Genomic DNA, 21,896 nt, shown 5'->3' on the forward strand with positions numbered 1-21,896 from the left:
ACTTCACTGAACCTGCTGCTGTCATCATTTTTTTTCAACTGCGCATATGTTGCTTACAATGATATATGGTAACTCCTGATGCAAATACCACTCCTGCTGTTACAGCTAAAAGGCCCAGAAATAGCATACAAACATCATGCTTTTTTTTTCCTGTTTCATCTTATAAAACCCTCTGACCAACAGCATACATTTGCTTCATGTTCTGTGCTGTTTTTACATGGTCTGACTTTACTCACTGCAGCAAATTGTTTTAATGAAGCAAATCACAGTTTCTGTATTTTAGAAGAGACCGATCCTGCAAGTTTCTAAGGACCATAGAAGTTGAAAGGCTGCTTAGTACAGTATCTCACATGAGGAACTTGGACTTTGCAGAATTAAGCCCAAAGGACCTGATCCAGTGCTCATTTACACTAAACAAAAAGACTTCTGTGACATCCGTGGACATTGGATGAGGCTCAAATGCATTGTGCATGAATGTGCTTTATCTTTCTCTTTAGTTAAATAAAGCCATTTGGAAAACGCAAAGCAAAATTGGGGTTGAAGTCCCAACTGTGTCAATACACTCAAGCACTGTGGCAATATTTGGTTGCATAATTTGATTTGTTACAGAAAATAAAAGGGCAACCTGAGGTTACCAAGGCCTGGGTTCAGAAAAATCAGTCACATTTTGCAGGTCTGTGGTGAAATTCTGCTGTCTCTCTCACCAGGAATTGCTGTAGAGTGACCTGACATCCTGATATTATCGGGACTGTCCCAATATTAGGGGCATTATCTTATATATGCAACTATATGCTTCCTCATCCCCACTCCCTCCCACCCCCAAAAAAGTGTCCTGATTTTTCACACTTGCAGTCTGGTCACCCTAAAATGCTGTGATGAACAGCTCTTCAAATTAGGTTGCAGGGTTGTTTTTTTACAGCAATTGTCTCCTGCAGAGAGCTGTGGTAAGACAGCAAGGAGGGCTTATGAAGAGCCTAGAACAATTAAGCTTGCATTTCCCAGCCAGTGGGAAATTCCATTGGCTGTTAAGTGATGTTGAAGCCAATGGAAGCATTGCTATTCAATATCTGCATGGAATTGGACTGAAAGGCAGGTGGGCTTTTTGTGTTTCTTTAATGTTTTAATTCCTGCAACTTTTTTTCTTTCGGAATTTTTTAAAAGAAATAACTAAACCAATACATTTCAAGCTAAACAGATGCTGTTTTGAGCACTTGTGCTCTACCTTTGGTAGGAGGAGGGATGGGTTTGTGTTTAAGTCACTGTCCTGGGACTCAGGAAACCTGGGTTCATTCTGGCTCTGCCACAGACTTCCTATGTGATCTTGGGCAAGTCATTTGATCTCTCTCTGCCTCTGTTTTCTCTCAGACCCTTTGTCTACTTCAAGTGTAAGCTCTTTGGGACAGGGACTGTGTTTTATTATGTCTCTACCATTGTTGCCCAAGATTTTAAAAATCATGATTCAGACCCCACTCAAAATAATGAGTTTTGCTTAAATCGTGAGATTTTTTATTAAAAGAAATACATTTGGGGGTTTGGGTTTTTTCATTTCATTTTTGGTTTTAGTTTACCTTTGGATTTTTGAAGCTTTAGGATTTGCCCTTTCAATGTTATCTCTGCAGCCATGAAACCTACTTTTTTTTTAAATTTAACTGAAAGCTGGAATTCTCATGTAACCACATAACATTGGGAGCCTGGGGGTTTAAGAAAAAGACTAAATATCACGAGACTTGTGATAAAATCATGAGAATTTGCTAAATTGACATGCAGTGCCTCATTCAACAGGACCTTGATTTTGGTGGAGGCTCTAGGGGTTAATAATAATTCTGTGGCCCAGTGTTACAAAAATCTCCCCAACTCACCATTTTCACTTCAGGGGAACTCAAATTGCTGGGACAAGCATAATGGTGCCTGGCTGTGAATTTAAAAAGTAGGAGGGGGAAAGCTGGAAACTCTTTTTATTTTAATCTCTAATGAATTTAGATTTTTAAAGGGATTTTTCAGCCTTATTTCTTTAAAACAAAATTATCTATATTTGTGTGTAGTGTATGTGCACCTATACAGTTAATGTATATTTAGCCTTGGTCTTGGAAGTAGCTGCGCACTGCCAGGACCCCTAGAGTAAAATCCTGGCCTCACTGAAGTCAATGATAATATCACCACTGACTATAGTGGAACCTGGATTTCACTCTGGTCCACTTGGAACTCCATTGAAGTCATCTGAGCTGTATGTGGGCACAGGACATCTGCCCATGCAGAGTCAGTTGCAGGATCGGGGCCTCTGTCTCTATGTTCTTAATGAATGGAAACAAACATTTTGATAGAAATTGTCCCTTTCTAAATGCTCTGATGCATAGTTCTAAATGATCAATAGCTTCTCACTCAGGAAGTATATTTTCAGCTCTTCTGCATTTTCCCATCATCATTTGTTAACTATAGTACACTACTTTGTTTATCTGGGTTCACTGATTCAGGACTTTTAAAATATTTATATATTGATTTATAGGTTTTTCTATGGCAGGCGTAATGGCAGCATCTGAACATCTCACCAATATTAGTGAAGATATCCTCACAGCGGACAGACTATGAGGGAAACATCATTATCCCCCCTCCCCACCTTTTGCAGAAAGGGAATTAAATGGCTTATTCAGGAAGGCTGTGATAGAGCTGGGAACAGATCCTCTAGGCTCCCAACTGCTTAGTGTCTTAGCTGTTGACCATGCTTCTTTTTCCTTATGTAACTTCTCCCCACCTTTTAACAGGAAAGGATCTTAGCATCATGCGCTTCTGCACTTCTAGGGTAGCCACAAACCACTTGAGCATTGTAGGTTTAGGCATTAGCCAGTTGTTTTAGTCACACAATATGTTTCATTGGAAAGCTGCACATTGGATTCAGTTGCATTTTACTTAATTGTAATTTTGTTTGTTGTAATTTTTCTTGCCCTCCCTTTTACTCTGTGCCTATATTTGAAGGTTCCAAAATCCTATACCAACAGAAGGGATTGGTTCTTTATTTCCATCATAGCCATCACCACTCTTTTGTGATGGCTAACTAATAGTTAGCTTACAACCTGGAGGGTGAGTTCATTGGTTAAAATCCTAAAGTATGATTATTATCCACAAGTGGGGGATTCCTTTTATATTAACACTGAAATTACAATGTCTAGGTTTTAATAGTGCTAAAATAAAATATTAGCATCTATCTAATCTATCATTTATTTTAATTATCCTAAGCAGATGCTGGAATAGCTTGAGGAGGAAGGTCAGTGGGAGTTCAAAATGATAGAAAGAAGGTCTAGTTGTGTGTGTGTGTGTGTGTGTGTGTGTTTCTCAAACTAACTGATGAGGCGTCCTGGCACAGCCCTTCGATTTAAAGAGACGACTTCCTCCGTTTGGAGGATGTGAATGCCATTCTTGTGAAACAGTGAAGAGTTATTTAAAATAAGTGACTTTTTATGGCTTTTCTAATGATAATATGTCTTGCAAATATCTACAGCAGTTCTGCTGAACTTATCAGAGATAAGTATGGAATGTGTGGAGGGTGCTCCAGACTTTGTGTTTAATTGGAACATCTGTATGTATTGTTTTAAAAAAAAATCTCTCTTTTACCATGGAGGAATGGGTTTTGTGTGTGTGTGTTTGTCTTTTATGTATACAACATAATGAAGCAAAATAGTTTGTTTTGATGACTAATTTGCACTATTTATTTCAAATACATTTTCATACATTGGTTAGAGAACGAATTCCCCCCTCTGGAGGTGTAATATTAAGGATTAGATTCTGAGTGTAATGTTAGATTACTTATTTCTGCATTTTAGAAATGCCAATGCAGCCAGAAGGGATCAGCCTGATTTACAGCTTTACCCACCCGCTCATAAAGGGACCATTAGGCAGCCGGAAGTCCCTGGCTGGGTTATGAACCAGACAGTCTATATGAGGAAGGTCAAAGGGTGAGCTTACTGTTTACTGAATCTGTAAATAGTTAATTATTCAGCTCACCAAAGGAGTAAAACACTGCATAGGATGTAAATCCCCAGCAATTCAATGCTATCTAATATTGTACCAATTGTAGACCCAAGTAACACATCTGCCCTATGCAATAACATACAGAGGAGCTCTCTGCACTTTAAAACCTTTTAGGGTCATCATACAATACTGTAAAACCATTAAGTAGCCCTCACGTGCCAAAACAGTTTAATAGGCGCTGCGATGGGCGCTTAATTGCATCAATAATTATTCACGCATTAGCACCAGCTCCTCCTTAAAGTGCATACAGCAGTGACTCGTTAAGTTATTACTAGCACTTATTACTGATAAAAATTAGCTTTGTGCAAAGTATATATTCATATATACATATATATTACAGGATAAAATGTAATCTGTTTTGCAAGATTTTTGGTATACTGCCTAATTTTTTAGCTCAAATATATGTAAGTGTCTGTTTGGAGATAGAGAAGAATTTGTCTATAAAACAGGCAGTTAAGTAGGAGGCAATCAAATCTGCAAGGGCACGAGTCAATTTAAAAAAAATCAGTTTATGTATTGATATGGCGGGGGGTGGGGGAGTTCAAATAGCTGGCTGTCTTTCTGTGTGTGTATGTATGTCTCATCCCTTTCGGTATCCCAAGCAATAAAGACGTTCGCTGTACTGTCGTTAATAAAGTCTATATGTTTCCGTGCCTGTGTTAAATGCCTCGTAGTGCACTTTGTTTCTTTAACCGCTGATCACTTACAGGGAGCTTGTACAGTAGATGTGCCTGGAGGGAGAGCAATTGTTATACAACTCCTTAATCCGAGTCATGATTAAACCCCCCTTTGTTACTCCCTCCCTGCATTACTCCAGCCTATCATCTTCTCAGAGAAATCATTTGGCAAGGAGATGCGTATATATTTTAAAATCATAAACCCTTTAAAATCAGTTTTGCCATTGTTCTGTTTTTGGAATGTAAAGATTTTCTTTTTGGGCATTTCAATGTGCTGTGCTGTTCAAAAGTGGTAGGAGGGTCATGCCTCTGTGTGTGTGTGTGTGTGTGTGTGTGTGTGTGAGTGAGAGTGAGAGAGAGAGAGGTATAATTGTGTGAAATATGATGTATGCAGATATCATCACTTCTACAGTAATTATGGAGAGTATTTGTTTAGTGGGAACATACTTTCTAGTGGGGGTTGGGCCGGGGGCAATCGTGTTGTGACGCAGCTGAGAGAAATGACAAAGAATATGTAAAATCTCACACTGTGAAATGTTATGTTCTGCTGAGACCCTCTACTAGGGGGACTCGTTAGGAATTTCGAAGGTGAGGGCTGCGGTGGTTTCTGATGGGGAGGTTTGTGCTTAGATCTTCAGGAGGCGCTGGGGTTTAGCGTTCTGTGTCATGTGGAGCCCAACAATTAATATGGTCCTGGCTGAAACTTAAAACCGCTCTATTAGTAGTTTGATTGAGGAGGGGAGAAGAGACCAAGAGTAAACAAAAACGTGTCGTCTAGCGATGGGCTTAATTGTACACAATACATCTTGCTTCTGTGCAGCTTATTCCAGTCACCCCGAATGGCAACACACAGACACACAATTAGATCTGTGGCGTGTATAATATTGCCAGGCGAGGGTGGGGAAATGGACATCTGTTTAACAATTCTCTATTGTAGTAAGGAGCGTAGCAGCACTGTTGCCTGCCTGTCGTGTTCAATCAAAATGAATAAACTGCTGATTTAAAAAAAAAATCAGGCGGAAGAGAGCCTGAAAGTATTTGCTTGCACTTGGGGGTTTAATTTCGGCAGCATGGTGAGGAGGGAGAATCCCAGGGCAGGCGGGGTTTCGGTAACACTGAAGGGAAGAGTTGGTTTTTTTCCCCCTGGTACTGCTCGGGAGAGCTGAACAGCAGTCGGAACTAATTGTAGCTCGCTCAGGAAAGTCTTCATTAACACTTGCCACACATGCTCGCCAGATGTGCTGGAGAGGAGGGGGAGAAGAGGGTATGCGGAGAATGGGCTCCATACTGAAACCTTATAATCTGTCTTTTGTTTTCAGGGCTATTGTGTTAGGGAGGGAAGGACTGGAGGGGGAAATCCTGGCTGCTTTTTGATGCAGTCAGCTCCTATTGCGTGAATGGAATTCCTTGTCTTCCAATCCGCACCAAGGAAAAAAAACCCTAGTCAACCAGAAAGGGCTTATTACTATTTGTATAGCTATCAGTGACCTGTTATTCCACTGCACACAACTGAATGTATCTTCGTTATCAAGCTAGCAAAGCTCTACCTTTCTCCTCAGTTTAAATTGACATTCTGTGCCTTTGTGGGCTTGCAAAGTATCCGTTGGGCAGACCAAGCAGAAAAACTGTCTCCTTGTTTCACATGGACTTTGCCAATGAAACGTAGCTGTGAACAGAGAGGCTGAGGCTGATAGGAGGAGTAGAAGAACTCTGTAGTTATGGCCAACTCTGCTTCTTGGTCGGGATTATAGCTCCAGTGCTTTGCATTGCACCATGTTTCTATGTCTCACCTTTTAAAAATCTTCCCTCTGTAATGGCTGTTGCCATTGCCGCCCACATCCTGGAGTTGCTGCTCACGCAGGTATCTTTCATGGAAACTGGAACTGATTTGCATGCAGAGCAGTATGACCAACTGCTCTTTAGAAAGATTCAGACAATCTTTCTCCTCCTGAATTTGTAATCCTGGTAAGAACCAAATTCAGTGCAGCTATCCAAGGAACACTCAACACTACAATTTCTCCTTTCCTCTAACTCCCTGAAGTAGTATAATCATGAAGTGGGATTCTCTTGCTAAGGTAGTCTGTGACTGGACACCCTGCTTCGTTCAGACCTTCCTTTTCTCATGGAGCATGCTTTCCATCTACTGATGGGAGAACCTCAAAGCGTTCAGAATTTAATGACGTAGATAATTCTCCAAGCCCTTTCTAAATAATCTGAACCTATTGACCCTGGACTGAAAATAATAAGGGCATATATGCACACACGTGATTTCCAAAGATTTACTACTTGCCAGAAATAAGATAATCTTTCCTCTCAGCATTTCAACACCCCGTTTCCCTTCATATATACTGCAGGGGAACAGAAACATGACATGATTTATTGAAAATAAATTTAAAAAGGCAATCAAACTTTTTTGAACCTAAACAAAAATCTTGGATGAACTTTGTGGGTTTGGAGCCATCTTGTTTTATATGACTCTTGCCCATCTATAATCCCACCCTCCTTTAAAGCCTGGAATGGAAGTAGCTTTGCTCACTACCTCAGAAGAGCAAATGTTGCATACAGGGAAAGTGGGTTGTGGCTGAACATAGGTCATAGATCTCAAAGAAAAAGGCAAGGAAAGAATTAAGACTAGCCAGGGCACAGGTCTGCCAACCTTTGGGAAGCAGTGGCCAGACATTTTCTCCAAATTCCCCTCTGAGAATAAATTCTTCCTCCAACCCCCATATGGGACAATGACTTTCCTCCCCTCAGCATCATTGACCTCATTTCTTGGGAATAAGGCAATTCCAGACAGCCCAAACCCACTCAAACAGGTGACTGGAAGCAATCAGCTGTGTGCTTTACCCCACCACCTATTGATCTGCCTCTTAGTCACTGCTGCATGCCAGCATCTTCTGACTGCAAGTCCCTGGAAAATCTAGGGCCAAGAATTTCTCTGTTACATGCCCTTCAGAAAGAGCTAACATAGCCAAAATACTGACTTAGTTGCCTCAGCTTTACCTTTTGTAGGACAGCAGTGTTTCCTATTGAACTTGATTGGACCAGCAAACTTAACCCATTTGCATGCAGAGACTCTGAGGATATAGTTTGCTTAAAATATATTTATTATCTGCTGTGGTCCCATGAAAAAGCAAATATAATAAAAGTAAATTAATTATTTATCCTCCTAATTTTGCTGTTGCTACTGTTTCATTAGTTGTGCTCTTTAATAATATTAAGTAGAGCATTTGCAATTTGTGTAATGCTATCACACATTATTTACACACTCTGAACTGTGACTGTGCCAACATACAATATATAGACAGCATTTTACTTACAATAATTCATTATTAGAAAACCAACACTTTGACATTTTTGTCAAATTGATTTCTTCTTGAGATGTGTATGTTCATATTCTCTGTTGCCATCCACAGAACTCATTTCCTACTATTTCACCATGAAGGCAATGGGACAGAACACACACACACAACATATACAGTCTCCAATGATTATTTTTTATTTTGATTTAAAAAATACAGAGATTAGGTACAACTTTCAAATTGCACCTAAGTCCCATTTTCAAAAATGACTTAAGTGCTTAGGCATTTAAGTATCATTGAAAGTTAATGGGGTCCAGGCTCCCAAATCCAACAGGGACTTTTGAAAATTTGACCCATTGTCAAGATAAAATTCCTGTGTGTTTTTTAAGAGACTTTGCACATGTTACTAATAACGTTTCGATTATTAAAAGTGAATTAAGAATCTTATTTGTTGTAATTTTATATGATTTTGATTTCTTTTTTACCCTTCAATCAGCTTGACAAGTGAAACTAGACTGGTCAGCTTCATTTGCTGTGTATTGTCAATTTCACTTCTGGGTTTTCATGCAGTACCAGAACACTGAAGTCTTTAGGTTTTCAGCAGTGTGGGAAATAATTTCACACAAATTAAAAAATAGCCATTTTTAAATATGAAAATATTTCTGTTCATACTTGGTTTTCTGTAATCTTAACTTTGAGCCCAAGCTACTTGACAGTTTCTCTTTGAATGAAGGTATATGTCTTTTTGTAGAGAAGAGGAGGTTTTGTGCTAGGTGGCTTGAGAAGGAGTAAGATCCGTTCACAGTCTGGGATTGATTTGCGGGAGTTCTGATTAGCCCGATGGTTATCATTTGGGAGTGGAGTCAGGGGGAGGAGTTCCATTACAACAGGCATCTTCTCCCCTTAATAAAAATAAACATACGTCTCTGCAGAAAACTCAGATAAGAGATTGTAGGCTCTTTGGGACAGGGGACTGTCTTTTTTGTTCTTGTTTGTACAGCACCTAGCACAGTGGTGATCCTGGTCCATGACTGGGGCTCCTAGGCATTTTGGGCTGAATGCACAAAGGAGTTAGGGCTTCTAATTTCCAGTGAAATCACTGGAAGTTAGGCTTCTAATGTCTTTTTAAGCTCCTAACTTCTTTTGAGCATTCAGCCTTACTGCAATACAAATAATGAATAATGTAAACACTGTAGGGCTGTAAGATGGAGACTCAGAGAAGTGGATAAATACCTACTGCTCTTTACATTTTCACAGGCAGTCAGGGACTGTGGGAAGAAGTTCCCCTGCCTTCCTGGCTGCTTCAGGCATTAGTTTCTTTGTTACTTGCAGGGTGGATCCAAACCGCCTTCTTCCTCTCAGCTATTCCATTTGCATTCTAGCTGTCTGGCTGACACCACCTGACCCTTTGCCTTTTTGGAATTAAATTTAATTCACCCTGTGCCTCTCTCAGAAAAAAATAAGCTGGATTTAGTTTTGGAGCTCAGTTTAATTTCCCAAAATAACACATGACAAGATATAGCCTTCTATAGTCCCACAGTCAGAGTCCCAGAACTTTCTTTGTGATCTGTATTAACTCAGGCCACAGGCTGAGGGCTGGGGTTCATCACACCCACCCACATCTGTTTGCCCACCAGCCCCTGAATAGGTGCACCCTTTCATCCTTCCTTCTGGATCCCTTGGGCATGACCCTCTCGACCCTCTTCTGTTCAAGCCAGCAGTGTTCATCTTGGTTAGCAATCTTTCGTTTCTCCAGCTTCTTCCATCTCTCCTGCAGTGTGGCTTTTCCCACTCTAGCCTCCACATCTCTGGACCTCTGACCATTGCTGCTACCTTTGTTGGACTGTCTGTGGCACTGTCTCCTGCATACCCTGGAGGAGGAAAAGGGAGCTTTCAAGGCCCCCTGCAGGGGTACATCCTCCCTCAGATTGTCTGAGGAGAGCATGGCTCATCACCGCCAATTTCTTCAGATGAGCAGCAGACAAAGTTTGTTTCTCATACAAGTTTAACAGCTGCTGTTTCTTCAGCAGTTTGTAATTCGTTTTCCCTGTCTGTTTTTTCCAACTCCTTTCCCAAACAGACTATGAGACTTTCTTCAGTGCTTCTCAAGGGCACTTGCTTTCACTCCTTTTGGTACTGAAGCAATTCACATCCACACAAGCTGCCACCATATAATCACAGATCCTAGTGAGTGCCCCTTCCTGGCCACCCACTAGAATTGCCGTGAGGGGAATCTAAGCCCCTGTGCCCTGGATTCCAAGAGGTATCTCAAGTTCTTGGGGCCTGATTGGAGTCCAACCACTGGCCCAATTTCAGGGTCCCTAAACACACAATCAAAGCGCAGACGTGCTATCTGGTTCCACCCTCCCCCTCAGTGAGTGTTGGAACCCGCTATCTAGCCACCTAGCCCCACTGGCCACAGTACTGACCCCTCAGGCTTCCCAGTACTTAAGCACACCCCTTTCCCAGAACCCCAACCAACAGGTGTGAAGCTTCTGGTTGACAGTTTAAATCTCTCAGGATCACACAATAGTTGTGAAGCAGCTAAGAGGTGCACACATAGACTGAACAATCGCCCTTATGCTCTTTATATGTAATCATGTGAAGTACAGGAGAGTACAGATCACATGAAACAATAAAATATACTAAACACAAAATCCTTCACTAGCTCACTCTTACCTTGGGATTCCTTTGGGGGGGGGGGTCATCTGTGTTCTATCAGGCAAACAGGGTCCTCCTCCCCCTTATCTCTCCTGCCCATGCCACAGCCTCCCTCATCTTAATCTGGTGCAAGATGGCTCTTTTCCCCAGTTCCCCCCTGGAAATCCCTTTATAGACTCCTGGTGGGACCCTTACTTCTTTTGTTGTGCCTTTTGTTGGTAATTTTCCGTTACCAGTGCTCCTCAATCTGCACAAAGTTCCAGTAAGTTTCTAGGTGGCATTCAGGGTGTTGGTTTTAAACTATAAAAAGTCCTGAAAGGTTTGGGATATAGTTGCCTTAGAGATGGTCTCTCTCCTTGTGACATACTGCTGCAGCTGAGATCAGCAGAGGGGCTTTAACTGGAGCTCTGTCCACACAAATGAGAGGGAGCTGCTGGGAGGGCATTTTCTGTCAGGGTTCTCCATTTTGGAGCTTGTTCTCTGCCATGTTGGTCTGCTACAGACTAAATTAGATAACTTCGAAGCCTACAACAAAGCTCATCTTTGTTCTCCCTACTCTAAGTCCATTGAGGACGGGGTGGTCTCAGATAGATATATTCATGGGCAGTACCTTGTTTGTTTTTGTGGTTCTGATTAATAGGATAGGCACCCAGAACACTGCACATGTGACTGTAGATGCATCTTAGACATCTGAAGACATATGTAAATATCAAGAGGGATACCTCACAGCATGCACTCATTTATGGCAAGTTGTATTTTATAGTTCCTGATTCTGTTTCAATAGCAAGAAGACAGCTTTTTCAAAACAGTGCTACCAGCCCATTTTAGCCTGAGTCTTGCAGTATTTGGTGTTTCTTGTAAAGCCTCAGCTCATGTGAATTCGTATAAATCTCAACTATTATTTAAAAAAAAAGTTTCTAGCCCTTGTGGGCGCAGAGAGAAGCTTGAAAATGTGACCTGAGTACACCTAAAGAGTTAAGTATCAGAGTTAATAAAAAAGACACTAACACACTTTGGGTCTATTTAAATGTCATAATTATTAAGCCAATCTTATGGTTTGGGGTGGGTTGACTCATGATTTTTTAACACTTTTTGGGTTGACAGTACTCAATACAACATTTATTTATTTATGCAGGCTCTTGGTCCTGATTTTAGGAGGTCTTTTTTGATTCACATTCTTTCACCCTTTATCCCAAGCTTCTAAGGATCAACCTGTGTTTCCTCTTCCTTTTCTTTCACCATTCTGTGGTTGAAGAGGTCTGTTTTCTATGATCACAGTGCTTTGACTGTCAGAGAAGCATCTACGGTGTGGGGCAGGATAGTACTCAGGGCAGCCTATGTTGCCATCACACCACGGCAGCTACACTAGACCATATACGTCTACTCAAGCTGGAAATTAAACCTCCAGCTTGAAGTGTTAAATCTACTCTTAGTCCTAGATCTTGCAATGCTGTGTGCCCGCAGAGCCCTGTTAGCTTTGGTAACTAATCTCTGCCTCGGTGTGGCAATCTGTCCTGCACGCCACAAGATACAGGATAAGGATCTTAGACTTTTGAACAGAAATTCATGTGAATGGGCTTTCTCACTACATTTCTGGTTATTATTACAGCTTTATGGTGGGCCAGAAATACTGCAAGGTCACTAGCACAGACTTTCTTATGGGAGTTTCTTGTCATAGTCTAAACCAGAGAGACAAGGTGAATAAGGTAATATCTTTTACTGGCCCAACTTCTGTAAAAGATATTACCTCACCCACCTTGTCTCTCTAATATCCTGGGACTGACCTGGCTACAACCACTTTGCATAGCCTAAACCAGTAAGTCAGATATACCTTGAAATAACGGTAATAAACAATAATATAATTAATAAAATGTCCCAATGTGATTTGTATTCAGTTCAACTTTGGCACAAACCTTGTTTTGTGCATGGTGTGGTGAGGTGGGTCTTACTTTATCCCAGGAAGTTCAACCTATGTACAATTGATATAATTTTTAGACAGAAAAAATGTATTGTATGTTCACAACTCTATGTACCACTCAGTAACCTGATGTGAAATTACAAAAGACACTTTTGACTAAAGGGGCACTAATTTACAGGTCATTTGTTGACTTAGTTAAGAAAATTTCTTGTGGTTTCAGAAAATCAGGATTATTTCCTCTTTAATAAGGAAGGAACAGCCGTTCTACAGATAATAAAGCTGTTTTAAACCTGCTAAATACTATGAAATAGATGCGTACTGCTAATTAAGGTACGTGTTGAATTGTAATTATGTCATCCTGAGGGATTTACATATAGAGTCTCGTTAAAATTTGATTCAATCTTCTATCATTCACAGAAGGCGCAAATTATTATTCATTTAGTGCTCTCTGATTTCAGTTCCAAAGGTAATCCAGAGAAAAGAGAGGGGGATTTTTGTTTTATCAGCATTGTTTAAGATCAAAGATCCTTTAATTATCACACTGTACCAATAGTCTGCTAACAATTTACCGACAAAGCAGTTCAGGTCTTAAACTGACAGTTTACCCTACAGACAGAGAAAGATAGATGGATGAAGTGTCTAGCCAACAAGCAAATACACCAAATTTGATTTTGAGGTTACTTGTTGTCACCACCAGATAAAGTTTCTTGGCTGTCCAAGTAAAAGCATGTGGCACTTGTACAACACCTTTCAATCAAATGTATCAAAACATAGAACACAGATCGCAAAAAAGGGAAGGGCAAAGATGAATGAAGGCTAAATTGGACCCATATCCAGCAAGCTTTTGGGACTTCTGGACAGACTGTTTTTTCCAGATCAACCCTGGAAGACACTGTCTCTGGCCCCCAGATGGACACTTGTCTTTATACAGAAATTAATAATTAATTAAGGCTCCCAACAACTGAGTGAAAGAAATAAGTAGCATTATACATGTTTTATAGGGAAGTTACTGTGGGTGACCTTAAAAGGAATTTTTTTTTTTTTTTGCAGTACTGAACTTATAACTGTAAATTGGTGTGCTTTCCTATACAGTTATTACTGTTTTTTAAAAAAGCATTTATCCACATTAGCCAGACAGTGTTAACTGAGATTACCATTTTTTCCATATAGTTGGCATAGGAGCTATCTCTGGTAATCATTGGCAATTGTTGATTTTTCTTTTTTAATGGTTTCTGCTCTGCTTAGTATATAATATCCTGGTGATGTGTTTTTATTGGAACAAGGTAGATGTTCTCCTACTCTGTTTCTTACCTTAAACTCTTTCCCATTGAAGCCAGTGGGAATAATTATCTGAATAAAGATTACTTCCAGGAGTAAAGGTTGCAGGATTCGCCCCTATGTAAACCACCCACCACTGAAAGGCAGTCACCTCTAAGGTAGAATGCAGCAGCTTAGCCGCTCACTGCAATGCTTTGCAAGAGGTTAGTGCCAGAACGGTAAGCAAGGACAGTGCGTAAGACATGATTCTAACTTTGATTTCCTGCATTGTGAAAGTCAATCAGAACTCTGCTTCTGTCTGGATAAAATTAGTGGCAGGAGGATGTAAAAGAATCCAAGTCAGTGATGTTTCTGTTTGTGGGAGCCTATAGCAAACATTCGACTCTGGGGGTCCCTTCCAGCTTAGTGCCTCCACACAGCTGCTTGTTTTCAGTATTGGCCATGGGTTGGAGTGGTTAGCTAACCACTGAAAGAGACTATTGCTGATTGTCATTTGGAAAAAAAGACATACATCAGGTTTGGCACACCAGCTTTCTGGCACACAGCACCATGCTACTGTGTTTTGTTAAGTGTTTCTCATACAGGCTATTTTAAAACACTTTGCACAGTTAAAAAATATTGTAATAGCAGAGGGAGGAATTGAAAGTTCATGGCAAGAGAGGAAGAGGCAGTTTTCAGCTGAGATTTGGACAAGGACGAAGAATTGGTGAGGTAGACAGGTAGCTATCAGGAAGGTGATAACACGTGTGGCAGAAGCTGCAAGAAGGAGGCTCTTTCACTGGTGGTTGGGTAAGATGGAACGAAGAGACAGAGAAAGGCAAGTGGTAAATGAGAAGAGGGGAACAGGGAGATCTTTAATGCAAGATGACATAAATCCAGGGAGGAGGATAGTTTTTTGTTTTTAAATAAAAAGAGGAGTGTTGTTTTGAAATGGATACTGAAAAACTGGGGAACCAGTGGATTTGTCTGAGGATGGCTTTAAGTGGTTGCATGCAACTTTTGCTTTTAGATATATACATATGCAAAGAGTGTGGGGACTGACTGTATCTCCCTTGCTTTGGGGTACCCCACAATATATGAGTATCCCCTGTGAGTATAAAGCTGGCATAACTGGCACCTATGCTTTCCTCCCTGCAACCTCCAGTGGAAGGGCATGTCAGGGTGGGGAAAGGCATGTTGGAAGTGGGGAAGAGGATGGCTGGAGCTCTGTTGTGCTGCGTTGTGCTCTGGTTATCCCTAGCTGGTAGGTATTCCCTCAGGGATTGTTACTGACTGTCGGAAATTAGAGCAGCCCCCAAGCTCCTCTAACCTGTGCTGGGGCAGAAAATAGGTAGCCATGTCTTTCTGCTGCATTCCATGGAGCTGGACACGGCAGAGAATCTTGCCTTGTATGCCCAGTTTATATCATAATAATATTGGATGTGTTTTCTCATCACAGGAGGGAATTAGCTATGTAACATTTAACTGTGTTTTCTTTACAGATGAGCTTTTGTATCATCTTTGTTAACATGTCATATATAAATCATGTGTTCAAAAAACGTGAGTCAGGCTCTAAAAGTCATGAGATTGTCCTAAAAAATAATTAATTTTGAGATCTTCTTATTTGCCTTTACTTGCCTGATTTTTGAGCCTTTAGGATACACTGGGGACATGTTTTCAAGTTTTTCTTTGCAACCGTCAGAGCAAGAAACTCACCGTATTTAAAATCAGAGCTGAGGTTCTCACATATTCACATGACTCCAGGAGTTGGGGGTTTAAGTAAAACACCAAATATGGCAAGACTCATGGTAAAATAGTGAGAACTGCCCATACATAATGAGTGAAAGTGGGAGCCTTTGCTTTTCATTAAAAAAAAAATGACTTTAATGGATTGCCAAAACCGCTTAGTGATTTTCCAAGAGGTGCTGCAATGTGCTTCCAGAAAATAAGGTTTTACTGATCAGCTGACTCAGAATTATGAAGTCTTTTATGGCATTCTGAGATTACTGTCATTGATTTGAAAAAACCAAACAAACCCAAAATATAATTGTTTCATGCCACAGCGTAGTAATGACTTCAAGAACTTTGGCGTTTCCAAAAGATATGGAGGGTTGTTTGGCACAGACAGTCCCCAGTAATTCCTTACCTTTCTGCAATGACAAGGAGATAGAGAATTGTTCAGTATTAGTCCATGATCATATAGTGTGGAACAATGGTACGGAAGTACAGGGCTGTTCTATCTCTCGCTTGTTCATATTGGGAGATACACCTAGGTTCCCCTTTATTGGATGCAGATAAGTAGGCAAAACCAAGGGGTTCTGCATTTAAAAGCTCAGATCTTGTTGTAGCATGGCGGAATGAAATCATCTACAGTAACTGGTACGCGCATTAAATCATTTGCTTCCTGAGCTGCTGACATCAACAACTTTCTAGCACCATGCTCACATTTTGTAGCTGGTGCTGTGTTTAACGGAATTTACATTCTATGTAATTTTGATTTAAAGTGTCAGTGTAACATAGACAGAAATGCTCTGAGAATGTTACTCTCCATTTCATTGGCACAGGCAGGTTTTGCTCCCTGCTTTTTGGTTGCACATTACAAAATATATGTGAGCGAATAAAAGTGCGCAGAGAATGAAGTAAAAAGAAATGGTGCTGAGAACCAATTTAGTAATTTGAAGTATCATTTGAAAGCTGGCACTGAGCAGGAGAAACTGGGACAATTCACTAACCACATCTCCACCCCAAAGTAGCTAATCAAATGACAGCAACTGAGTGAGCAGCATCTTGGGAAGAATGCAGGGAGCATTAGTGCTAGTTTTGAAACGAGATGGGCCCAAGATGCAAAGTCAAACTTGGCTCTGAACTTCCCTTAAATTCATGAGTGTTTGGATCTGGAGATTTGGTTGGGCCCATTATACAGATAGGAGGCAGCTACAAAGTCTGGATCTGAATTTCTCAAAGTATCTGTGTGTTTGGATCTAGGTTTTTGTTCATACCAATCTCTGCTATTGAAGTTGAATGCTATGCAGTTAGTCATCATGGAAAAGTGTCATGGCATTTATCAGCAGCCCCACAATAACAATCATATGTGCTATAACATTTTAGTTGGGACCAGAACAAGAGGTCTTCTGGTCTGACTTCTCTTCAGCCAGAAATCCATAAGCATGTCCAAGGGAAGAACCAGAACCAGTTCCTAAATCACTAAAATTTTAAAAATTCTAATTTAGGGACCAATTCTCATCTCAGACCAAATCAGGAATAACTCCACCGAAGTCAATGGAGGAACTAACATAACACCAATGTGACAGTGGAATTTGGCTCCAGGCCCTTACTTTAACCATTTCAAGGGGTAATACAAAGTTAATCAAAGAGCCAGCTTTGGTCCTAAAACCATATCCCTATCACAGAAAAATGAAAATGTTTTCAAAAGTGATCAAAACAGCGGTTTTCTTAGGATAGAACTTTTTGGTGATGTTTTTAGACATTTTTCATAGAAGAGGAAATCAGGAAATTACAGTCCAATCCAAGTGTTGATGACTCACTTTAGGAAAGGCCTCCATTAATTACAAAACAAAAAAAGAAAGAAAAAAATCAGTTTCTTGCAAAAGATCTTTAATGTTTCTGATCTGCTGCTACTAGGTATTAATGCCACCTCTTGGGGTCTGGTCCAGGGGACAATATCTGCACCATCCAGACTGTGTATGCTTCCAAAAGCTGTAGTTGCCAGCTGCATGGCAAACCGACCTCCCAGGGGTGAGGTCCACAGCAGGGAGCAGCATCAGAGATGTTCAGCAGAAGAGTGAAAGTTGTAAATGAGCTCCACGCCTCCCACTGCTTCTATTCCAGGGGTTCTCAATCTATTTTTGCTGGGACCCCCTTTGAAAATGTTTCAGGCTGTGACGACCCTCCCCCCCGCACCAAAAATGAGGTCTCCCCCACCCCCATGCCATGCCACTCTTACTTCTGTGTGACTGCTGGGGGCAGCACTGCTTTCAGAGCTGGGCACCCGTCCAGCGGCTCTTTGGACACTCAGCTCTGAAGGGCTTGAGCTGTCAACTGTGCGCATTGCTGATAGCCAGAGCCCTGGCATGCGTGTGGGCTAACAGCTCACAACCTCCCTATAATAACCTGGCAACCCCCTGAGGGGTCATGACACCCTGTTTGAGAACCCCTGTCTATTCCCTATGCTGTAGTCACTTTTAAGTCTGTATAACCTACTGAAGTTACGCCAGTCCTAGTGCTGGAGCAATTCCTACTCCCTTCTACGTGAGAAAAGAGGTGGCTGGATCTCAGGCCCAGCTTTCTTCCTTTGCTCTCTAAGTAAAGAAGAACTTTTGTGGTTGGCATGAGTAGGGCCATCCCACCCGAACTGCTTTAAAAAGTGTGTTTGGGGGGGCCTCTTCCTCTGCTCACCAGAGGAACATAGAACTATCCACTTCCTTCATTATGAAAGTTGAGGGCTCCTTTACTCCATCATCACTTTGTCTAGGATGAACAGCAAGATAATCTTTGACTCGATGGTCCTCTGCTCTTCCCTGTGGCTCAGCTTCAGCCAAGGATACATCATCTTCAGGGCAGAATGACCTTTTAAAATTCTTCCCTCGCTGACTGAACATCAGGGACTCTTTGCATTAGGAGGCAGGCGGTGCACTGAGTGTGCTCAATCTGTCTTCCCCCTCCTTTTCCCCTGGGGCAATGATAGGCGTCTGCGCAATACCTAGACCTAGCAGTACATAGACTTCGCTGAGGGAGAAGTTCCCCCCTCAAAACCAGGAGCAGCCTTCCACAGCTGCATGAGTAGGGAGACCTGAGGTGCTTCCTTGGGGCAGCAGCCACAAAGGCTGCTTTCTGCTGGGTAGGGTTCTTATTCCTTAATCATTAGCAATAATGAGGTTTTTGTCACATTAAAAAAAAAAAAAAAAAAAAAAAGAAAGGAAAGAAAGAAAGAAAAGAAAAAAGAAACCAAAAAAAAAAAAAAAAAAGAGGAGAGAGAGAAAAAAGATTTGGAATAGTTGGGATTATCTCTGTGCCGTCTCTCAGGTCCAGTGACAACACGACTACAATGGGCAGCTTTCAGAACTGCATATGGTCTTCCTTCCGAGGGAGTTGATTAAGCGACTCCGGATGAAATTGAAATCCTGTGATTTGACCTTTGTCTGGCCTGGGAGGGCTGCAATTCGCATAACAATTTCCTTTTGTTCTTTGTTTGGAGTTATTAATCCAACATGAGCCTCGAATTAATCAGGGGTAGTGTGTTGTTACATTTCTAATTCACAGCTCCACTGCTTGTCTTTTTTAATTAAGGCCGAATGATAGCAGGCCCTAGCCCCTGATTGCAACACTTACTAACCACACATTGAGGGATGAAGAGGCTAAATAGGCAGAATGAGATTACTTCAAGGTTTCACTTAATTGTTTTCTTCCTTTAAGTAAAGAGCATTGAATGAACATTGTTAATTCCAGGCTGGGAGTATTTCTTTTATATGTGTGTGTATGTTAGGGTGGGGGAGGTTAGGCTGGTTGCAATGAGGACTCTGAGTTCTAATGACTTAAGGATTTGTAAAATTGAAGCCCTTAGTTATTGATTTAAACCATTCCTCCCACATCCCTTGGGGGCCAAGGGTGGAGGAAGAAGGAAAAGAGTTGAAGGACATTCAATTTCAGTTAGCGATGTGGATTTGCTTTTATCAGGTTTGATCCCTTTTGTTTAAGTAGATTTTTGTTATTGTTTGTATGCTAATATTCAAAGGTAGGAAATACAAGAAGACCGACTAAGAGCTAGTAAGGAAATGTGCTGAGACATACTAATCTCCTCAAAGCTTCACAATAGTAATAATGATCATTAATAAAATCAAGGCAAGCCAGTAGTGTCACACAGCAGGTTTTGTTCATGCTGAAGAATGTGTGAGTAATATTTCAAAACCTGTTTGTAAATTTTTATTGCTGGAACTGCTCAGGGCCACAAAGACCCAGGTGCTTTTCCAGGGGAATGGTGTAGATGATCTCAATTAGATTTGTTCTGTGGAAATGAATCTGTGCCAGGCATGCAGTGCGCTAGAAAATAAACACACTAGGAGCCTGATCCTCCAACCTTTACTCACATGAGTAGTCTCATTGACTTTGAACAAGGATTATTCCCCATGGACAAAGGTTGCAGGATCAGATCTAATATTTGTGCCTTGTCTGCCGAATGGGTGAGTGGATTTTGGAATGGATATGAACCTTGTGGGGAAGGGTTAATGTTTACTGTCCCAATCCTGCAGTTGTTGCGTGTGCAGAATTCCCATTGATTTCAGTGTGCGTTGTGTGCTTGTAAACAGTACGTCATGTAGCCCTGTTGCCAGAACATAACTCTTCCTGGGTTATTTCATTCCTGCAAAGAAGTGGGGTGGGGGAAAAAGTACTTGTATGAAATAGTTAAGTTAAGAAAAGTTACGTTTAAAACATTTATGTCAGTGTTGCTCATACAAACTGATACAGATGCAGAATTCTAGTCTTGTTATATGAATATAATATTTCCTTTCTAAATTCTGAGTACACGATGGCTGTTTCATGCAGGATTATCTAAGAATGCGATGGTAAAACATCTGGGGGGGGGGTTAGTGAAAGAAGTGTACAAACTCGAAAGGAGAAAGTGCTCCAGGTAAAAGTTTATTTCTGTCTTTAGAAATATATATTGTACACGGAGTTGGCTTTTTTAATTGAGCATGAAAAGGACAGACTATGTTCAGGCTTGCATAAAAATACGTGTACTTGTTTGAAAACAACAAATAAACTAACAACTGTCCCAATTCCTTCAAAAACTTTGGATCAGTTCCATTTCAGTAAGTGGGACTATGCTGATTTACACCAACTCAGGATCTGGCACTTGACTGTTCATTATGTACAGTATATATACAGTGGCATATTCTGGAGATAAATATGTGATTAGAGGGCCTCTATTGCCTTTGTGTTCATGTATCCAAAGCCAGAGTATGGTCACTCTCTACTGTTGTCTTCTCAGGTTACGTATGGCCTGATCCTGTGAGATGCTGAATGCCGACTGCAACTCCCATTCAGGAGGGTAGGTGTTGGTGGCACTGTCATTGAAGTCAGTGTAATTTGAGGGTGGTCAGAACTCTTGTAATGAGGGCTTTCTTACTTGTAATTCTGATACATATACCTCAGAGAGTCTCTTAAGGTCAGATTCTGATGCCCTTGTACTGAGCACTACCTGACTCTACAAGTAGTCCCGTTGAATCAGACCATGCGTGCAGTAAATACTACTCAGTGTGGGTAACTATGTCAGAACCTCAATTATTTATTTTTAATTTCCTCTTCCATTTGTGTGCTCTAAATATTTCACATATGTCCACCTTGTTCTCTTTTTTCTGGAAGTTTGTGCAAAATAAGGAACGTTTGTTCAGCCTATTCAGTTTCAGGATTGAAATCTACATTGAGCTCATCTCTTTGCCTTTTAAACCTCTGTGTTTCTTTTTAATTATTATTTTTAGGTTGTTTTGTTGATGTAAGTTCTTATTTAAGGAGCCACATTACGTGGCAAGTAGGCAGTCATCTGAATGAATAACAGTAGCCCCATTTTGTTTATTGTGTGGGCTGTTTTGGATAAGATCTTTAAAACCAAAGTTCAGTCTGCTGTATGTTGCTTTTAAGATCCTATGGCACTTTTCATCACAATAGAGTCTGGGTGTTCTAGTCCAAAATTCCCGCTCCTGATTCTTGTGTAACAAGCAGTTCATCATTTGTATATTCAGCTGCTGTCCTTTACCTCAGAGGTGGGTGTTTTTCTGTGTGTGCTGTGCATATATTTTTAGTGCTTTGAGATCCTTCAGAATGAAAGGTGCTATATAAATATATGACATTCTTATCGCAATAATTTGTTGGATGTTATGCCCCATAATAGAGCATGATATTTTTGAAGCCTTTTGTTACACAAATAGAACTAGATATCCTTTCTACAGTTTTCAGTGGTTGGTTTGCTCTCTATGTGATATGTCATTTCTGCTTCCTTTTAATTACTCTGTCAACAGAGTTAGGCTTCTTGCCATACTCAGG

General features: G+C 40.8%; 1 protein-coding gene across 4 annotated transcripts in view; it reads left to right on the forward strand.

The window, feature by feature from the left end:
* The window catches only part of SOX5 (SRY-box transcription factor 5), an 831,751-nt gene that overhangs the window by 414,673 nt on the left and 395,182 nt on the right, over positions 1-21,896 (forward strand). The window contains exons 1-2 of one of the 4 annotated variants that reach the window (XM_067559196.1): positions 18,064-19,532; positions 20,845-20,904. The exons of the other annotated variants lie outside the window; for them this stretch is intronic. Of the exons in view, the coding sequence (XP_067415297.1) occupies positions 20,870-20,904 (35 nt within the window). The 5' untranslated portion in view covers positions 18,064-19,532; positions 20,845-20,869. Of the gene's footprint in view, positions 1-18,063; positions 19,533-20,844; positions 20,905-21,896 lie in introns of those variants that run through there. 4 annotated transcript variants of the gene reach the window in all.

The sequence above is a fragment of the Emydura macquarii genome, unplaced genomic scaffold, assembly GCF_026122565.2.
Source record: "Emydura macquarii macquarii isolate MOO-44397 ecotype Brisbane River unplaced genomic scaffold, CSIRO-AGI_Emac_v2 contig_2205, whole genome shotgun sequence".
Classification (NCBI taxonomy): Eukaryota; Metazoa; Chordata; order Testudines; family Chelidae; genus Emydura; species Emydura macquarii.